Raw genomic sequence first — 22,737 nt, forward strand, 5'->3', positions numbered from 1 at the left:
AATATCACTTAACTGAATTTTTATATGTAATGAACGTAATAATTCATATGTAATGAACTTTCATATAATACCACAGGGGCTTGGCTCTGTGGACCTTTCTCTTTGCATATGTGTGGTACTGTGTCACAGCATTACACATATGGGGAGGAAAGATGTGTACAGCGCCAGGCGCTGGTGATCTGTGTACAATACGGTACAATGTAATATGCAATATTTTTTTTTGTACAATGTACTCTGTAGTAAACGTGAAAATATCACTTAACAGAATTTTTTCGTGCTATCATAAAATGTGGGTTGTGATTAAATAGTGTATTTTATATGCGCCTGCGCGCGCAGATACACACGCACACACATGCATGCGAGTTCCTTTGTAAAGAACATTCGTATACAACCACAGGGGTTTGGCTCTGTGTACATTCCTTTCTCTGCATATTTGTGGTACTGTGTCACAATATTACATGTGTTGAGAGGAAGAACGTATACAGGGCCAAATGCCGGTGAAGACATCATTTAACTTTTCTTTTTATATAAAGTGTGGGTTGTGATTAAAATAGTTTATTTCATATGCGCCTGTGCGCGCTAATTAATACACACGCACATACAGGCATGCTATGGTCACTGCTTCCACTTAAATTTGTGGGACACGGTAGCGATATATGTGGTTGTACACATATACATGTATGTATACACGTTATGCTTTACGGTGTTTTCATAGCAATAAAATGTATATATATCTTTAACAAATTATTAGGGCCCCGCATCGAGATGCGGGTGTTCTATAGTAATCAGGTTGTCCGTCCGTCTGTCCGTCCGTCCGTCCGTCTGTCCGTTTTTTTTCTTTTGCACATTAATGATGGAAGGGAGTGGAGTATTTTCCCCATATTTTACATGATGATTCCCCATCCATCCTAGATCTGCTTGGTAATTTTCCAGGCTGAAATTAAATTAAAAAATCGGCCATCTTGGATTTTAACATTTAAAAAAAATCACAATGTTGTTGCTCTTAACTGATAAACATTTTGTTATAACATTATGATGCAAAGTTGTTCAGAATTAAACAAGGAGTTGACTTTCCAAAGGTAAGGTCATGGGCCAAGGTTACTAAGTCAAAGGTCCAGGTCAAATTTATTTGAGTTAATTGTATGCTCTTAATGTAATGTTAGCTTGGAATCAGGATTCAAGTTAAATACTTGGAAGACTTTTTCCAAAGAATTATAATAATGTACCATCATCGGTTTCCCAATTAATGTTGACATTAATTATTTATTAGCAACATATAGCTAACAAGGAAGAATTCGTTGTCAAAATACTACTTTTCCACTTAAGCACGTCAGACACATAGCGGGGCCCTTTCTGAGGTGTCAGTGTTCTAGTTTGAACTGTGAGCGTGCCTGGGTCCTGCGTTAGTTATTAAAGTACATGTAACGAACACTAAATGTAAATCTACACCATACAGTATATACATGTTCTAGAACAGTGTAACGTAATATGTACATGTATGCTTAGGCATAAATGGGAAATCTATTCATTTATGTAAAACAAAAAGAAGCAGATTACTGTTTCTATTTTTTTTTCTTGTTTTTATTTTATTATTATTATTTTCATTCTTCTTTCTGTGTTTTGTGTGTTATTTTTTGTGGTTTTTTTTTTTTTTTTTTTTTTAAATTTAATTTTATTACGTTTACAAACCTTGATGTCTAACAATTATTATTAAAATATAATATCGTGGAAGTATGTAATTGATTAATTTCAAAAACAAACAAAACAAAATCTTGTTTTAAAATATGTGTTTAAAATCTGTGTTGGTATGTTGCTAACTTTCTTTCCGGATTCCCGAGCTCCGGGTTTCTTCCTGTTACTTCGTTTTATCTCCACTCTGTTATTTCCGGTTTGGCACACGTGTAGTCGACGGCCGGTGTGTTTTGGTTGTGAGCAGGTGTGTAGTCGACGGCCGGTGTGTTTTGGTTGTGAGCAGGTGTGTAGTGGACGGCCGGTGTGTTTTGGTTGTGAGCAGGTGTGTAGTCGACGGCTGGTGTGTTTTGGTTGTGAGCAGGTGTGTAGTGGACGGCCGGTGTGTTTTGGTTGTGAGCAGGTGTGTAGTGAACGGTCGGTGTGTTTTGGTTGTGAGCAGGTGTGTAGTGAACGGTCGGTGTGTTTTGGTTGTGAGCAGGTGTGTAGTGAACGGTTGGTGTGTTTTGGTTGTGAGCAGGTGTGTAGTGAACGGTCGGTGTGTTTTGGTTGTGAGCAGTTACCTTCTTTTTCTCCTTTACTCTTTTTTCTTTCTTTATGATTCTATATGTTCTATACCTTTGCTCTTTGTTGGTTAACTACCGATTATGGAGAAACAAAACAAACACCATTAATATTGAAGCCAACGTCATACCTGGTTACACTTTATGGAATCATTTAAGTATGAAAACTGCAAACAAAATCAATTATGAAACACCTGAAAATGAGCATATTATGACATCATGGAATATCTCTGCTATCAGCGAACTGCCCTTTTTTTCAGGGAAAAAGTTGCTTTTTGTATTCCATTAATTAAAGTGGATGACTAGGGTGCTACAAAAGGAAATGGAATAGGTGTTTTCTTATTTATTAGTGAGAATAAAAATATTCTTCCCTAATATATTTAAAGGAACGGTTACAATACATAAAGGCAAAGAAAAGTCCAATATATTAAGTTTGCATAGCTCTCACAGGAGCTTTTGACTCATTTTTTCTCCTGACCAGGAAAAAAATTATTAAACACGAATGGGGTATCACACAATATTTTAGTTCTGTTCAATGGTGGGGTTTAATCTAAATCAATGCACGTGGCGTGGCAATCCTTTTGAATAATAACTTTGAATTTAAAGTATATAAAGAAAAAAGGGACTCGAGTGGTAATTTTCTTGCTCTTGATATAGTTATTGATGGGTCCAGAACAACACTTATCTCTTTATATGGACCAAACCAGGACACACCAAGCTTTTAAGATTTAGTTATAGACACGGTCAATGGCTTTGGGAATGATAATTTTATTATATGTGGAGATTTCAACTTAGTTGTAGAACCAAATTTAGACTACGATAATAATTATAGACATGTGAATAATCCTGCAGCCAGAAATAAAGTCTTGGAAATCATTCAAAATTATAGTTTAATTGACATTTTTATGGAGCACCATCCAGATACTAGGCGCTATACCTGGCGAAAAGTAAATCCTATAAAACAAGCAAGACTGGACTTCTTTTTAATATCCGAAACCCTTCTTTCTAGTGTAAATAAGTCCAGAATTGAACCGGGTTATAGATCTGAACATTCTATTCCAACATTATCTTTGACTTTGAATGAATTTAAAAAAGGGAAGGGACTTTGGAAATTTAACAACTCTTTATTATTTGAATCTGAATATCTGGAAATGATTAAAACTTGTATTGAGGAGGTCAAGCTGCAGTACTGTTTACCTGTGTATAATTTTAATTCTATTGAAAATATTTCTAACAGTGATATACAGTTTTTAATAAATGATCAATTATTTCTGGAAACATTACTTATGGAAATAAGGGGTAGATCTATATCATATTCATCTTTTAGGAAAAAACAAGCTAATCTACTTGAGGATAATCTTAAGACTTCAATTGAATTACTAGAGGCGGAAACTGATCCTGACCATGAACAATTAGATAGATTAAGAAAGGAGTTGGAAGCTGTACCTGTTAAAAAAGTTAAGGGCAGTCTAATTAGATCAAGGGCAAAATGGATTGAGGAGGGGGAGAAACCAACATCATATTTTTTAAATTTAGAAAACAGAAATTTCACTTCTAAGATCATACCTATAATACAAAAAGATATTATAATGGAGATATTATAACTAAACAAGAGGAAGTCCTGTCTGAAGTAAGATTATTTTATGAAAATCTTTATAAGTTTAGGGAGACTGATAACATTGACTTAGAAGTACATTTAGAAAATTGTAATATTCCAAAATTAAGTAATATTGAGTCAGATAGCTTAGAGGGTAAGATAACGTTTGAGGAAGCAGGAAAAGTTCTAAGAGGTATGAAAAATAATAAGAGTCCAGGGTCAGATGGTTTCACTTCAGAATTTTTTAAAGTTTTTTGGAGGAATTTAGGTAGTTTTGTTGTGCGCTCTTTAAATCATGGTTTTTTTAGTAGGTCAATGTTCAGTTACCCAAAGACATGGAATTATTGTGTGTATTCCCAAGGGAGATAAGCCACGCCACTTCTTAAAAAACTGGAGGCCAATTACACTCTTAAATATTACATATAAAATTGCTTCAGGGGTAATTTCACAAAGAATCAAAACAGTTTTAGATAAAATTATCAATGAAGATCAGACTGGCTTTTTATCTGGTAGGTATATAGGTGAAAAAATCCGCACAGTGTATGATGTAATGCAATATGTTGAAGATTTAAATATTCCAGGTATGTTGATGTTAGTAGATTTCGAAAAGGCATTTGACTCCGTTTCATGGAGATTTATTGATAAAGTTTTTAACTATTTTAACTTTGGACCAGAAATAAGACAGTGGTTAAAATTATTTAACAATAATGTATATTCTTCAATTAATCAAGGGGGGAATTTATCGGAACGTATCAGTATAGAAAGAGGTTGTCGTCAAGGATATCCAATAGCTCCCTACATTTTTATTATATGTGCAGAAGTGCTAGCTGCAAGAATTAGAAATAATAATCATATTAAAGGCATTGATATAGATAATGTACCAATTTTGAACGTGCAATATGCAGATGACACTGGTTTGATACTAGATGGGTCAGAGAGGTCTTTTAATGAGTCTATATCTGAGTTGGATAACTATGCAAAAATTTCAGGTTTAAATATTAATACTAGTAAAACACAAGTTATATGGTTAGGGAGCTATAAATACAGTAATGTAACATATAGGCCAGATTTGAATTTACAGTGGGGGAAAACCAGATTTACATTTTTAGGGATTGAATTTTCAGATGATTTAGATCAGATACCAAAAATGAATTTTGACAAAAAAATTGTAAAACTCAAGTCACTTCTTACTGCTTGGAAGAGGAGGAGCTTGACTCCAATTGGGAAAATCAATGTTATTAAATCTTTATTAATCTCGCAACTTAACTATCTATTTATAACCTTACCAAACCCACCAGAAAAATATTTAGCTACAATAAATTCTTTATTATTCGATTTTTTGTGGAATGGTAAATGCCATAAGATCAAATCAGATGTTATGATTCAAAATTATGCAGATGGTGGGCTTAAGATGATTGACTTGAATGCTTTCATCCATTCATTAAAGTTAGGATGGGTTAGAAGATTATTCTCGTCTTCAGGCAAATGGTATCTGATCCTCAAGTCAACTCTAGATTTAAATAAGATATATAATTGTGGGAAGAATTATGTAAAATTGTGTATATACAGATGTCGTAATCAATTTTGGAAAGATGTCTTTAAAGCATGGGATAAATTAAATTATTCTGAAGATATGAGGCTAAATAGACAAGAGTGTATCCTCAAAACACCTCTCTGGTACAACAATGATATTAAAGTTGATAATAAATTTATATTTTTTCCCCAATTGGTTTAGGTCAGGTATTTTAATTTTAAATGATTTGATGAAAAATTCTGACAATTTTACTTTTCTTTCTTTTGACGAATTTATGCAAAAATTTGGAATCGATACTGATTTTTTACAATACCAAGGACTAATATTGTCAATAAAGCGCTATTTAAGAAATCTCGAAATAAAACCAGAGAAACTTTCATACCCTTTTATACCACAATTATTAGAAATTTTCTTTAAAAGCAAAAAGGGTGTGAAAGACTTCTATAGGTTTATCATAACTCCATCAACAACTCCAACAGGTACTAGAAAATGGAATTTGAGCTTTAATTTTGATACAGAAATGTGGTTAAAAATATATACTCTTCCATTTAAGGTAACAAAAAATTCCAAATTGATATGGTTTCAAGTCAGAATTATTCATCATATATTAGTTACTAATACCTTCCTTCATAAGATAGGAATAAATCCTAGTCCTATGTGTACTTTATGTAATACAGAAAGGGAGACAATTATACATTGCCTATGGGAATGCAAAGAGGTGCAAACTCTGCTTCAAAATTTTGAAACTTTATTAGATTTATTGTTTATTCCCTTTGCATATAATAAAGATTCATTTCTTTTTGGAATAGTTTTACAAAATTGTAGTTCTGTTGACAATGAAATTTTGATAATTATAAAACATTACATTTATAAAACCAGATGTCTTAGCAACTCTTTAAATATCAATGCTCTTATTAATATAATTAAGGATAATTTTTTAGTTAAAAAATATATGTTTTTTAGTCAAAGTGACCATGTTAAAAGGCAATTCGAAATAGGCTGGAGGAAATGGAAACCTTTATTGGACCTTTAAGTATATACCTTTACCCTAGTCTTTCACTTAGTCTTTTACTACAACTAACTTACTTTTATTTTCTTGTTATCTTTTGCTAGGGTTCATATAGCTGATCAGCACAAAGATTCTTCAGAACAATTTTTCATTTTTTTTTTTTAATTAATATAATATATTTAAAACTATAATATAGTGTATGTGTAACGGTACCTCCCTCTTCTTTTCTGTCTGTCTGTCTGTATGTATGTGAGTGTGTGTATGTGTGTGTGAGAGAGAGAGAGAGAGAGTGAGAACATGCATATATGTGCGTTATGGTTTGCTATTAATGGTTAATATATGTTTTTTATGGATGTCTCATAATGTACCATTTGATGTTCTTAAGTATTGTGAATGAGTGCATATGCAAGTGTTTGTGTGTCAGTGTCCATTTATTTATATATACTGTGTAAAATGTTCGAAAATAAAAAATTAAAAAAAAAAAAAAAAAAATTATTTGACTACTGACTTTATAGCAGTGAACCAGCCAGTGTCTAGTACAAGCGTTATACGTAGTACTAGATCTAGTATAAAATTTGAATCTGATTGTAAATAATTAACATGATTATTAGCAAAATCAATCCGATCCACGTCATCAGTACCCTAAATGTTTTTTATATCGCCGGTATTCATTCTTCTTGACGCATGCGCGGCAGCAGTTTTTGCGACCATGACTGAGGAAAAACTGCAATATTTTTTCTAAATTAGTATCTACAGTTATGTTGAAAGTGTTACTGTCAACGTTTACATCACGGTAGCTTACATTACAGTAACTGTTCTATCAGGTTGTTTATATTTCTTCAGCTGGAGTGCGAGATGAAGTAAACATAATCCTAACTTCCACAGTATGTATCCTTGCGATTACAAAACCAAATCATATATATGACTTAATGTGATACACGATAGTCACCTTGCTTATTGTAAATAGATATCACAGATTCCATAGGCCTTCTAGAACAAATTTTGAGAGGAAATGGCCACGATCTTTTGACAGTGAACCAAGTCAAGCCAAGGATTTGTAACTACGTCCTTGGTCAAGCAGATACATGTTTTATTGATAAAATTTTTCATTACAATGAATGATAATAATACAGAAATGGCCAACTTACGCTTAATTAGTGATTTATATTTCTTATCAAGAAAAATCGAGTGTTCTGCAAGAAAAACATTTCCGTGAAACGCATGCAGTATGTAAGGGAGGTAACTCTAAGTACAAATGACCAATAAAAAAAGTTAAGTACAGTACAATAAATCAACTAAAACAGAATAGATATATGTATTTATCTTTTGGACATAAAAAATAAGATAAAATATGGAAAAAAAATTATTAAACACAATGTAGGCTTACATGAAATAATATTATTTTTTCCATCAATTCTACTAGATGAAAGATATTTATGATTTGTATTTTAACGATAGTCTGTAAAGGTTAAATAATAGTTTCTTAAATTAAATTAAAAAAAGTAGTTTATTTTATTAATTTATTCCATTTACATCTGAGGAGTCATGATTCAATATTAAGATTGATATATTAAGTCATTGTTTAATATTTTTCAAAATATTACTGGAGAAGTGGAACTATTTAACACCCATTTAAAAAAATCATGTAGAGAAAGATTTACCTTGCATGTGGATACTAATACAATGATTATTACTATCGTTATTACATGTATATATATTTATCAATTATATGACTTTGTGTTGATTTTGATATTTAACAATAATGAAAAAACTTTACCCAAAGGTCACATGAATCAAATAGCCAAATACTTTGAACTGACTTCTTGTCATTAGTGCAGATGATCTTATACATTATTAGAACTGTAAAATTTAATACAAAGAATGGGGCTTCAAAGCATGTCCAAAAATTGAATCAATTGCATTGACCTTTATTCAAAGTCACAGGGTTCAAATAAGCTATTTGTAACAACTTCCTGTCAATATTATAGCTAAGACGACTGATATTAAACATGTGTTATTTTTTTTTTTTATTTTAAGTGGATCCAAAATTGTCCTTTTATGTGACCATGTATGAATTTAAGAAAAAAAAACTAGTACATGTATTATTACATTTATGACCTTTTATACAGTATATTGACCATTGTCCTTTGAATCTTATACTTAGTTGAAAGCATTGATAGATCGAAAATACCAGGTAGCAAGTGACCAATGCGTTCCATTGAACCCATGTATTTTCTTTCAATCACAATGATCTTTGTAATGTATATCTCACCGAGTCGATACTGCTGCTGGGCAGCTTGCTGGGGTTTTCGGTGAGCTCCCTTGTACTACACCATCAGGGGACAACACATTTTGCTTTGGGGGGAATTAGCTTATCTCCCCTGATGGTTGAGAGTACCAGTGTCCATGGCATGGTTAGTTAATTAACCATGATTTACCAACACAACAAAGTTCCTGGTTCCATATTTTGTTTATTGTAGGTGACTGCCAAAAGTTCCGAAATATTAAATTACAATAATTATTAAGCTCTCCATGTTCTCTGACTCTCCACTCCTGATTGTCCTTCACTCTCTCTGTTCTAACTCCGACTCGTATATGTAAAAATAACAAAGGTATAGAAACATCCAAGGAATTTATCGAATGATTTAAAAGGGCATGGTCATGAGGACAGATGGCAGAAAAGGTCAGTCTATATGCCTGGTGAAGTATTTCAAGTACCGTATTTTCCGGAGTATAAGCCGCGACTTTTTTCCCTGAAAATCGGGAGTGCGGCTAATACACCAGTGCGGCTTATCCGTGGACGAAAACCAAAATCTGACCACGTTTTTGCATTATTACGTCGTGATTCACATGTGAAAATCGTAAGTTTTACTCGCCATTTTTGTAAAGTTATGCATCGAACAAATCACTGTAAAAGTGTTTAAAAGATCAAATATGCAATGAAAATATATTAAAGATGAACATAATTACGTATCAGATGCATGTTCACTCGTAAAATTGTTTAATTCAAGGAAATCCGCCGACAGAAACGTGTTCACAACACAATGGCAGACTGATTTCGCTATCGATTTGCTGCAGGATTGTTACCAAGAAAATAATAACTAAAACGTCAAAAATCATCAAATATCAAACAATAAGTTAAATATATTATTTAAATATTATGTGTGTGCAAGAAATGTCCGCAGACAGCAAGAAAACGATCTTCTGATCATGAATGACTGTTAACTTGCACACGTGTTACACTCTGTCAACATGTGTATTTCTCGGAATCCTGTCGCTGTGAATGAAATAATCAGTAATCAAGTTTATTCGCGTGTTTTACATGTTATTTAGAACATTCTACCGATGTTATAAGCATCGAACAGTCTATAAAACATCATTTTATCGATCTCTGCAGCAGCAAACACCACGAGGTCTTAATCCGGAAGTTTACAAAAATAAGGCTTCGGTGAATTGCATCATGGGATACCTAGTTAACAATCAGTGGAAGAACACTCTAAACGAAGTCGATTGATACAGTAACTCTTTACACCAAGATACACGTACGTGTTACACATATGTCGGTCAACAGGGGAATTTCCCGAAATCCCGTCGCCATGATTTAATGAAATAATCAGCAATCAATTTTATAAACGCAAATCACATGTAATTTAGAACATTATACCGAGTTAAAACATCGCACAGTCATATTAAAATCATTTAATCGATCTCTGTAGCGAAAATAATATCCGGAAGTTTACAAAAATAGGACTTCGGTGAATTGCATCATGGGATGGCAAATTGACAGAGAACACTCTAATCGAAGTCAGATTTAGGTTAATGATGCAAGCCTTGATAATACAGTAAATCCTTTACACATCAATATAATAGATACACGAAATATATAAAAATAGAAATAAAATAAAATCATGCATACTGAAAAAAGTTTTAACCGGCATGCTGAAATGTGAGAGAGTAAGCGTGAAATCGTACGGTCGCCATGTTTGTTTACACAAAGTAGGCTTACGTAATAGCAGAATAAACAAGGAACAGAAACATGGCCAAGTCCATTTTGCTAAAGATGTTAACATCATAGTGAGTTTTTATTTGTTATATATTTACAGTACAAGTTTACAGACAATTTTCGTGATTATAAACGATCGGTAAGCATTACCCCTACTTCAATAGAGATCGATCGTATGTACACAGATGGTTACGTTGGTACATGGGCCTAACTTTTGGGTGCGGCTAATATAACGGTGCGTCTTATACGTGTACAAAACCTGAAAAAATCGTAAAAAAGGCCTCTGCGGCTTATACACAGGTGCGGTTTATTGTCCGGAAAATACGGTATAAAACAACCGACGGGAAAGCTTAGTTCAGTAATATCAAAAGGCCAACTGTTGCTGATGGATATTTTATCATGAAATTTATTTCAAAGATTACGTCTAGAAAATATACAGCATGACAGTTAACTTAAGAAATCTGATGTAATGTTTGCCATAATTTGCAGCATTTAACACTTCCTTTGGGATAAGATCATTGGAGAATACCCCGGTGTAGTATGGTATTTTGACCCCCATGGTAGAATGACCCCGGGGTCAAAATACCATTATGGTGAAATGACCCCCCCCATGGTAAAATGACCCCCCTTCTAAAAGTTATTATAACACTTGTAAACATGATATTTTCTTCTCATTTATGATAAACTTCAAATTAGGATTAAGTTAGACCTATGGCTAGCATGTGGAAGGCATTTTTTAATTTTTTTGGGGGGAAGGGGGGGGGGGGGGGTCAAAATACCATGGCCATGGTGAAATGACCCCCCATCTCCACGCCAATTATGTCTTTTAAATTCACATTAAACTGCCTTAAAATACAATAAAATCATATATATTATAATTTTAATGAATATTACATGTTATTTGCAAAAAACTATCACTATGAGAACTTCAACTTAGAAAAAGGTTGAGGAGGGGGGGGGGGGGGTCAAAATACCATGGCCATGGTGAAATGAACCCCCAATCCCCACGTCAATTATATCTTTTTAATTTACATTTAATTGCCTTAAGATTCAATAAAACCATATATATCATGATTTTAATGAATATTAAATGTTATTTGCAAAAACTATGACTATGAGAACTTCAACTTAGAAGGGGAAGGTGGGTGGGTTCAAAATATCATGGCCATGGTAAAATGAACCCCCCATCCCCACGTCAATTATATCTTTTTAATTTACATTTAATTGCCTTAAGATTCAATAAAACCATATATATCATGATTTTAATGAATATTAAATGTTATTTGCAAAAACTATGACTATGAGAACTTCGACCATCACCTAAGAAGAGGAAGGGGGGGGGGGGGGCAAAATACCATGGGAATGGTGAAATGAACCCCCCATCCCCACGTCAATTATATCTTTTTAATTTACAATTAATTGCCTTAAGATTAAATAATATCATATATATCATGATTTTAATGAATATTAAATGTTATTTGCAAAAACTATGACTATGAGAACTTCAACTTAGAAGGGGAAGGTGGGTGGGTTCAAAATATCATGGCCATGGTAAAATGAACCCCCCATCCCCACGTCAATTATATCTTTTTAATTTACATTTAATTGCCTTAAGATTCAATAAAACTATATATATCATGATTTTAATGAATATTACATGTTATTTGCAAAAACTATGACTATGAGAACTTCACATAAGAAGAGGAAGGAGGGGGGGGGGTTCAAAATACCATGGCCATGGTGAAATGAACCCCCTTTCCCCACGTCAATTATATCTTTTAATTTACATTTAATTGCCTTAAGATTCAATAAAACCATATATATCATGATTTTAATGAATATTAAATGTTATTTGCAAAAACTATGACTATGAGAACTTCAACTTAGAAGGGGAAGGTGGGTGGGTTCAAAATATCATGGCCATGGTAAAATGAACCCCCCATCCCCACGTCAATTATATCTTTTTAATTTACATTTAATTGCCTTAAGATTCAATAAAACTATATATATCATGATTTTGATGAATATTACATGTTATTTGCAAAAACTATCTATACTAAAATGTAATTTGGCCAGTTTGTCAGTCTTGATAAGTGTGTTAAACTTAATTCACGAATTGGTAGATAAATAAAAGCGTTTGTTATTCTTGACACTTAATGTATTTATCAAATGGACATGATATTTGTTGTTGTTACATTCAGTCCTACCTTAATTGTTGCAGATATGAGACTTTCACTTTATAATAAATATTGCTGTTACAGTTTGTCTCATGTGTTTTTTTTTACATATGTCTATGGCAACTTTGATAAGGGTTTATTTTACCATGGATGTGGTATTTTAATACACATACACTCCTCCTTTACCTCCAACAAACTTCAAAACTATTGAAATCAAATAATCACAAAATTTCTATTGCACATTATTGTAATCAGTTGTATGAATAGGCCAAATCAATTTGAATATCATAGCCATGGTGATTTGAACACCCCTCCCCCCACTCAAACATTCTTAAAAACAAAATGGTTTTCAGTTCTGTTAAGTACATAATATAAAAAGCCAAACTATAATTACAAAATTTCAAATATACCTAAGAAAAGGAATTGCAAAGAGGTAGGGGGATCATTTTCACCGTGGCAATGGTATTTTGACACACACACACCCCCCCCCTCACATCCAACATCTAAACTGAAGTCCTCATAGTCATAGTTTTTGTTAATAATGTTCATAATGTAATTATTAATTTTTCTTTGTTTTCATACCAAATCTGGCTTTCTGATTGGCCAATATTTTTTTTGCATACCGCTATGAAAAAAATCCAAGAATGGCGCGAAACCACGACGTTATCACAACGTCACAATAGAGACATTGACGTTGCGTATTGATTCGTAAAAAAGAATCCCTTGAAAAACCACTATAATGTTACATTTAAACATACATCATTTTATCAAATAGAGTATAAAATTAATTATAAGTATTAATGTCACTATTTTTTAATTTCATTGGGTTCACACAGTTTGCAAACAAATTTTTTTTTCATACCCCGATAAAATTAAAAAATAGTGACATCAATGCTTAATATTATTGTAATGTAATTGAAGGCAGATTAATGTCATAGTATTTTGACCCCCCCCCCCCCCACTCCCCAATCAATATGATATTTGGTTATCATTTGTAATACCAAAATCATTTATTATTTTAAAGTATCCTTTGATAAAAAAAGAAACTATTAGGGGGAGGATTATTACCATGGTCATGACATACAGAATTTCTGTTTTAATACATATATACAATAGGGTATTCAGTTAAGTACATATGGAAAGCCAAAATCATTTTGAAATATCCTTAGTATTTGTTTGGGATGGGGTCTATTTCATCATAGCCATGGTATTTTGATTCGCCTCTCCACTTCTAAAGTAAATTCTCATATTCTCTACAAATGACACTTAAATAATTAAAAAATCATCAGCTTTCACACCCTATTCTCCATAAATGACATGAAATGTTATCTAAAATCACAAAGGACATCATTTAAGTCTTACTTTAGCCAGTTAGAATTGTTGGTTTGAAAAATCAAGTGGGGACAATTGGAAAAGTGTTGGGATCATTTTACCATGGCCATGGTATTTTGACCCTCTCCTTCTAAGTTGAAGTTCTCATAGTCATAGTTTTTTGCAAATAACATTTAACATTCACTGAAATCATAATATATGGTTTTATTGTATCTTAAGGAAGCTATATGTCAGTTATAAAATGAAAACAATTAATTAATTGATTTGGGAAGGGGGTCATTTCACCATGGCCATGGTATTTTGACCCCCCCCCCCCCCCCTTCCTCTTCTTAGGTGAAGTTCTCATAGTAAAATCATGATATATATGGTTTTATTGAATCTTAAGGCAATTAAATGTAAATTAAAAAGATATAATTGACGTGGGGATGGGGGGTTCATTTTACCATGGCCATGATATTTTGAACCCACCCACCTTCCCCTTCAAAGTTGAAGTTCTCATAGTGATAGTTTTTTGCAAATAACATTTAATATTCATTAAAATCATGATATATGTTTTTATTGAATCTTAAGGCAATTAAATGTAAATTAAAAATACATAAATGACGTGGGTATAGGGGGTTCATTTCACCATGGCCATGGTATTTTGACCCCCCCCCCCTCCTCCACCTTCCCCTTCTAAGTTGAAGTTCTCATAGTGATAGTTTTTTGCAAATAACATGTAATATTCATTAAATCATGATATATATGATTTTCTTAAGGCAATTACATGTAAATTAAAAAGATATAATTGACGTCGGGATGGGGGGTTCATTTCACCATTCCCATCATATTTTGACCCCACCCACCATCCCCTTCTAAGTTGAAGTTCTCATAGTGACAGTTTTTTGCAAATAACATGTAATATTCATTGAATCTTAAGGCAATTAAAGGTAAATTAAAAAGATATAATTGACGTGGGGATGGGGGTTCATTTCACCATGGCCATGGTATTTTGACCCCCCCCCCCCTCCTCCACCTTCCCCTTCTAAGTTGAAGTTCTCATAGTGATAGTTTTTTGCAAATAACATGTAATATTCATTAAAATCATAATATATATGATTTTATTGTATTTTAAGGCAGTTAAATGTGAATTTAAAAGACATAATTGGCGTGGAGATGGGGGGGTCATTTCACCATGGCCATGATATTTTGAACCCACCCACCTTCCCCTTCTAAGTTGAAGATCTCATAGTGATAGTTTTTTGCAAATAACATGTAATATTCATTAAAATCATGATATATGTTTTTATTGAATCTTAAGGCAATTAAATGTAAATTAAAAAGACATAAATGACGTGGTATAGGGGGTTCATTTCACCATGGCCATGGTATTTTGACCCCCCCCCCCCCCTCTCCACCTTCCCCTTCTAAGTTGAAGTTCTCATAGTGATAGTTTTTTGCAAATAACATGTAATATTCATTAAATCATGATATTTATGATTTTATTGAATCTTAAGGCAATTACATGTAAATTAAAAAGATATATGATTTTATTGAATCTTAAGGCAATTACATGTAAATTAAAAAGATATAATTGACGTGGGGATGGGGGGTTCATTTCACCATGGCCATGGTATTTTCCCCCCCCCCCCCCCCCCCTCTCCACCTTCCCCTTCTAAGTTGAAGTTCTCATAGTGATAGTTTTTTGCAAATAACATGTAATATTCATTGAAATCATGATACATATGATTTTATTGAATCTTAAGGCAATTAAATGTAAATTAAAAAGACATAAATGACGTGGTATAGGGGGTTCATTTCACCATGGCCATGGTATTTTGACCCCCCCCCCCTTCCTCTTCTTAGGTGAAGTTCTCATAGTGATAGTTTTTTGCAAATAACATGTAATATTCATTAAAATCATGATATATATAGTTTTATTGAATCTTAAGGCAATTAATTGTAAATTAAAAAGATATAATTGACGTCGGGATGGGGGGTTCATTTCACCATTCCCATCATATTTTGACCCCACCCACCATCCCCTTCTAAGTTGAAGTTCTCATAGTGACAGTTTTTTGCAAATAACATGTAATATTCATTGAAATCATGATATATATGATTTTATTGAATCTTAAGGCAATTAAAAGTAAATTAAAAAGATATAATTGACGTGGGGATGGGGGTTCATTTCACCATGGCCATGGTATTTTGACCCCCCCCCCCCTCCACCTTCCCCTTCTAAGTTGAAGTTCTCATAGTGATATTTTTTTGCAAATAACATGTTATATTCATTAAAATCATAATATATATGATTTTATTGTATTTTAAGGCAGTTAAATGTGAATTTAAAAGACATAATTGGCGTGGAGATGGGGGGGTCATTTCACCATGGCCATGGTATTTTGACCCCCCCCCCCCTTCCCAAAAAATTGTTTTAAAAAAATGCCTTCCACATGCTAGCCATAGGTCTAACTTAATCCCAATTTGAAGTTTATCATAAATGAGAAGAAAATATCAAGTTTACAAGTGTTATAGTAACTTTTAGAAGGAGGAGTCATTTTACCATGGGGGGGGTCATTTCACCATAATGGTATTTTGACCCCGGGGTCAATATACCATGATTCAAAATACCATGCTTCACCGGTATGTGCATGGACTTTGAGGAAGCTGTTCTATGCTTTATCTTAATTAACAAAATACCATACACTTTTGCAGTTGGGACAATTACATGTCTTTTTCATGATTTTGAATAACACCTCCTTCAGTACTTACAGTACTTTGATTACCTTATTTTGATTCCCATGAGGAAAAAAATGAATCGCTGAAAAAAAGAATTTTTTTTTACATTTATGATGATGCACCAGAAGTTGACATTTTTGTTTCTGTATATATCAGGGAAAAGTGATGGCGTTGATGTTTTATGAAGCCAGTACGAGGACGAGTTGTTCATTTTCTGTGGCAATGCAAAGACTGGGTGGGACAGTAGTCCAACTCGATCAGGGGTCATCATCGAGTAAAAAGGGGGAGACACTAGAAGGTCAGTGGCTGTACATTGTATATCAATTGTATTGATTTCATACAAGATTTTATGAAACTCATAGCAAACTTGGTTAAGACTCATTTCATAATCTGATATGAAATGGACACTTTTTTAAGATTGTATATATGACTCTGTTGTTGATCCAAAGGCTAGATTTACCATTGATTTTGACATGTTTGGCTAGGCGATTGCGTACTGTAGATTATGAGTTCAAGCCCAGATAGGGTATGGGTCATAAAATTGTTTTCCTCATATCACTTGTGTTTCTGAGATATTATAGACTAATATTTACTATTTCATAGATACGGTGATGATGATGGCTGGCTACACTGACGTTTTGGTGATCAGACACCCCCAGCCTGGTGCTGTTGCTGTAAGTAAAATGTCTGGCCATTATAACAAAAATATTTGAGACATTAAGAGGCCTTATATAGTTGTTCTGATGACTTGCATTCAAATGTGAGTGGTTTTACCTATCTCACAAACTGTTCATCTGTATGTGCATTAATGGTTTCTATGTATTTTAGCTGGCTGCACAGAAAGCTCGTAAACCTGTGATCAATGCTGGCGATGGTGTAGGGGAACATCCAACTCAAGCTCTGCTAGATGTCTTCACCATAAGGGAGGAAATCGGCACCGTCAACGGGCTCGTGGTTAGTACTGCTGTCATCCATCTGTAGTATAATCATTAATTTCATTTCAACAAAGTTTATTGTAGAAAACAAATGTATAGGCATCAGGCAAAGCATGTTATAGCTATCTCCAATCTTGATTTTCATCATCATTCCAATTTGTCATCATCTTGGATGGTAATAAATTGTAAAGTTTTAATTATCTGCCTTGTCTGAACACTCAATGAGTACTCCTAATATTGTAATATACTGCAGTGTGAACTCAATTGTTATGGCACTACTATGAGATGAGTGAGGCGATGAGGAGTCTTTATGTTTAACCTTCATCTTTCATCCTGTTGCACCCCTTCCTAGGGAATGATGAAATTCATGTATTTTATCATTGCCTTAAAGTCAAAGAATTAAAGAGTTGGTGTTGATTGTTGTTTTCATCCGATCTTTTCTATCTGACACTTTTTAAGTCAATCAATATATGGACAGCCATCCATGTGTTTATAAGAGCTAGTGATTCGGATTTTTTACATTCACCACTCTGAAGAGAGAGAGATTAAAGCTGATCATGTTAAAGAGTGTGGTGTTAGAGTATACTTATTATGCCCCCTGCAACGAAGTGAAAGTGGGGTATACTGGAATCTGGTTGCACGTCTGTCCGTCTGTAAACACAACTTTGTACGGCCAACTACTCCTAAACATCTTGACAGATTTCGATCAATTTGGTACACAGAACCCTGACAGAAAGGGGAGTTGAAATATAGGGTTCTATATGTCCCCTTTTCATGGAGTTATTACTAATTTGTGCATCGGGGCATATTAGTGTTAAACTCTGGTGACAGTTCTAGTTTGTATCACATTTGTACAAAGTTTTACCTTCCAGATCACAATGGTTGGAGACCTGAAGAACGGCCGCACAGTGCACTCCCTGGCAAAGCTGTTGACATTGTACCGAGTCACACTGCGTTACGTGTCTCCAGATTGTCTAAAGATGCCAGACAACATCAAAGAAATTGTGGCATCTAAAGGAATCGCACAGGTAGGGCTCATAATATTACACATGGGAAAGCGTGAGATGGGTTAGGCTTGGTGAAAGCACAGATTACAGACATAATCATTATCAAAGACCAAATAAAGTGTCAGGAACAGCCAGAAAGTGTTCTGTATAGAGAATAGGCAATTAGGATCCAATACAATGACAATACCTTTACAAATAAATGGTCATCAGGGACAAAAACTTAAGAGATCACGATTTCCTTGATGTTAAGTTAAATGGTATAGGAAATAGTAGTGGTAAAATTAGATTGTTCATGCTCAAGATGAGATGCTCTCTTGAATTCTTGACTTGTTATTTAATTAAGATCTATGTATTTAGCAAAAATTCTGAAGAGTATGTTTTTAGCAAAAGAAAAGTGAAAACTTGATGACTATACCCCCACTTACATTTGGACATATAGAGAATCAGTACACTTTGTATAACATTGTTGAATATTTTGTACATACAGAGTGAGTTTACGAGCCTGGAGGATGCCCTGCCAGATACGGATGTTCTGTACGTCACTCGTATACAGAAGGAACGCTTTGAGTCCGAGGAAGAGTATCTCAAGGTAAGTGGCTCATGTTGTCCTTCTTAGGTTGTGCTGGCCATGGATGGCACCATATCCGCGGGTGCCGTACAATACAAGGTCTTTGTGTATTCTAATTAATGACTAGGAAATTTCTTTGGTCATTGAATATTTTAAAATATTGACATATTTTATTTTGTTCAATTATATACTGATACAGATTGTTAGTTGGTAAAAATGGTTATGTTTCTGAAATTCTTCTACAACTAACTCTCCACCTCAAGATGGTGGGTAGAGTACAACTGCCATTTGAATCTCATGCATATTCATGATTAGATTTAGTTATCAAATGAAACTTATAAATATTCGTGATGAATTATGCATATTACTGATTAAGGCCAGATATTGTAATTATAAATGATGGAGTAGGGTATACTGGGTAGCTGTCATCTTAAATGATGCGTGTGATTGGGTAATGATTGGTTTAGGTGGCTGACAAGATTGTGGTGAGTCCCAAGTTGATGACCAAAGCTAAGAAGAAGATGGTGGTGATGCACCCTCTCCCAAGAGTGACTGAGATCGAGTAAGTTGGTGTTTGTAGACAAGACAATTTTACAAATTTTTAGATTGGTAGATCGAGCATAATATGAATAATGTATAGCATGGTATCTTGAACATGATTACCAAAGTGTCGTGATATGTTACCATAATCCAGCCTCCACCTCTGGGTTTGGAGATAGAAACCTTTACACAGTTGAAATATACCGTATTTTTGCGCGTATAGTGCGCACTTTTTTTCATAAATTATCAAGTGAAAAGTTGGGGTGCGCACTATATGCAGGTACAAGGTATGGCCAGCTCCTGGGTCATGATCAACGACCGGCAGGTCCTAGATAAAGTGTGCAGTAACATTTTGTATACCATATGTTGTCGTGATACGGTTATGATTTGATACTTGGATCTTTAAATTAATGCATATATTCAATATAAAAGGTAAAACATCACTTGAAATTTCTATTTTTAATTCCTTGAATGTTCATTTTGGGAGCACATGCATTCATGACTGGACACATGTTACAATCGTGAATCTTCAATAAGCTATCTCCAAATCTAAATGGCTAAATGGATATAGTCTGGAGCTTGAAACGATGTATAAGTGTGTTATTGATTCGTCACATTAAACAGATTACCTTATAAATATGTTTCTCCAGCATGTGAAAAACTTTGAACTTGCAAATGTTTACGGAAGCGAGTGTAATGGCCACATGCAGAGCCAGCAAATTCAATACGAAACTAAAACCTTCTTACATTAACACTGACCAATCGGCACTACAAATGATGGTATGACTGTAAAATTTACTCTTATTACCATTTATTGAAATGGTTCTGTAAGATCTTATCCTGATTTCAATACTAATTCAAATAATTGAGAGTACGGAAGTGTGCAGTCAGTAGGCCTACTCAAATATGGCGGCCACCTGTGGTTGATTGGTGTGTTCCCGCTACGCCTACATTCTATAACAATAGGTAAAAAGATCAAAGAAAGTGTAATTATAGTCTGTTTCATACAAGTTTCTGATACATGTACTTCGTCTACTTACCTGGAGTTTACCATGCGTGCATGTAGAATAATAGTAGTCAGTAGTTTACTAGAAATTATAGTAATAATTATAGTAGTTTACTAAATAATTTATCAATATTACATGTACATTATAGAATAGTCCTCATGATGAAATATCATATTATAAAACATTTATTATGATTAATACATTAATGAAAAAAAATGTTGAAAATTTCCTGCAAAAGTGTGTTGTAAAATGCACATTCTTACGGCATCACAATCTTCTTCGTGAAAATATGTGATTTGTTATATCATATTCTCAAGAATTAAACCTGCAGAATGAAATATCACCTATAACACTCTCTAAGTCACATCATATACCATACCAGTTTGTATATGATGATTTGGAAAGAAGTTACAAAAATACATGTATGCATGTAAGTAGGAAATATGATGTTGTATGCGTTCAATGTCAAGGTTTGTCATACCTATTTTTGCTGATTACATGATAGATGGTATTTTGCTAATTCCCTTATATTAGTCGCTGCCATAGGTTTCACATCATTTTTATTTTCTTATCTTTTTTTTTTTTTTTTTTTTTACAAAATTAATGTTAGTTCTCCTTGTGAATGTATTTGCCGTCTATTTGATCAGAAAGTAGACATTTCATAAAAATCCGTATATTTTGTCATGGGTTGTATAACGTATGAACTTAATTAAGGACTACATGTATGGTTTTTGCCCTTTTTGTTTCACGAATACGTCATATTTCAAATTCCTAATTAAGGTTGAAATTCAAACATCGAGTACAAATTCCTTGATGCAATTAGATATAACGGTTGTATAGCATTGCGGCTGCAGTTTTTATGGTAACCATGCATCCTAATATGATATATATAAGTTACTTAAAAACAGAAACTGGAAATTTTGTCAATTATTTGATATGCTAAATATAGAAAACATAGTGCGCATCATTAAACAAAACTTATATTATCTTATAAAGATGTAACTTAAGTGCCTGTATTTTTCAGTAAAATATTACATGTATGTACATGTGCATGTATTTAATTTATGTTTCTGATTAACTCAATAATTGTATTTTTTATAAGCTGCAAATAATTTCACTGCTCTCCTGATATAACTTAATTCGGTTTGTCTTCATAAATTTGGTATCACCTCAAGCTCATAATCCAGGTAAAATACATAGTATGAAATATGTTAGTCGAAAAATTGAAATTGAAGTACGCATGTAGGAGGGAATCCGTCCGTTAATATTCGAGATTTGTTACAACTGCTTTGAATAATCGTATATTGACGTATAACCTACACTGTTCTATGCATCTGTGGTTGGACAAGGGGAACACTTGTTTCATCTTTTATTTGCTACAAAAGCCCAAAATCTATTTTTTTTCTCTAAAAATATTGTAAAGAATGGATGTTATACGTACTAACATAACGATGTTTGTCTCTAAGGTCGTATGTTATTAAGTTTTATTAGATTCCATAATATAAGAAATTCATTCGAAATTGATAGAGAAATATTGTCATAAAAAATATATATAATGCTGTTATGTGTGGCCAAAAATATCGGTGATAAATATCTTATTTTCATTTGTTATTTTTTGTTCGTCTTTGCAAAAAATATATATATACTTATACCAGTATTGCCAACTCACCCGATTTCCCCGTGTTGACCCGTTTTTTAGACATTTTAGAATGCATAACCCGATTGACCCGGCGGGTCATCAAATAACCCGATTTTCAGCACTTGGACTAAAGTGTCAAAAAGCTCACAAAAATTACGTCAGATCAAGCCATTAGCGCAATTTTAATTACATCTCAGGGCTTAAGACTCATATCAGGCCCTTGTATAATGCAGGTATCTAGGTTTGTGTTTACACAAACTTTAATAAAGGTGTGAAATTGTACCAATTAATCTATTCAGTCATATATCACGATGTCTATGATTGTTTTTAGCCAGAGCCACCTAGCAAAATTAGACATAGCCAATTAATACTGTTCAAAATCAGAAATAATCTCTTCAAAATTCTTCAAAAGCACA

At 33.5% G+C, this 22,737-nt stretch overlaps 1 protein-coding gene across 4 annotated transcripts in view; it reads left to right on the top strand.

Moving 5' to 3' along the window:
* LOC138316324 (multifunctional protein CAD-like) overlaps window positions 1–22,737 on the top strand; it is a 249,472-nt gene that overhangs the window by 220,405 nt on the left and 6,330 nt on the right. For all 4 annotated transcript variants that reach the window (XM_069257995.1, XM_069258013.1, XM_069258003.1 and 1 more), the window contains 6 exons: window positions 16,782–16,923; window positions 17,229–17,299; window positions 17,454–17,579; window positions 18,433–18,588; window positions 19,055–19,156; window positions 19,603–19,697. In XM_069257995.1, coding sequence (XP_069114096.1) covers window positions 16,782–16,923; window positions 17,229–17,299; window positions 17,454–17,579; window positions 18,433–18,588; window positions 19,055–19,156; window positions 19,603–19,697 — 692 coding nt within the window. The remainder of the gene's footprint in view (window positions 1–16,781; window positions 16,924–17,228; window positions 17,300–17,453; window positions 17,580–18,432; window positions 18,589–19,054; window positions 19,157–19,602; window positions 19,698–22,737) is intronic.

The sequence above is a fragment of the Argopecten irradians genome, chromosome 1 (assembly GCF_041381155.1).
Source record: "Argopecten irradians isolate NY chromosome 1, Ai_NY, whole genome shotgun sequence".
Taxonomy (NCBI): Eukaryota; Metazoa; Mollusca; class Bivalvia; order Pectinida; family Pectinidae; genus Argopecten; species Argopecten irradians.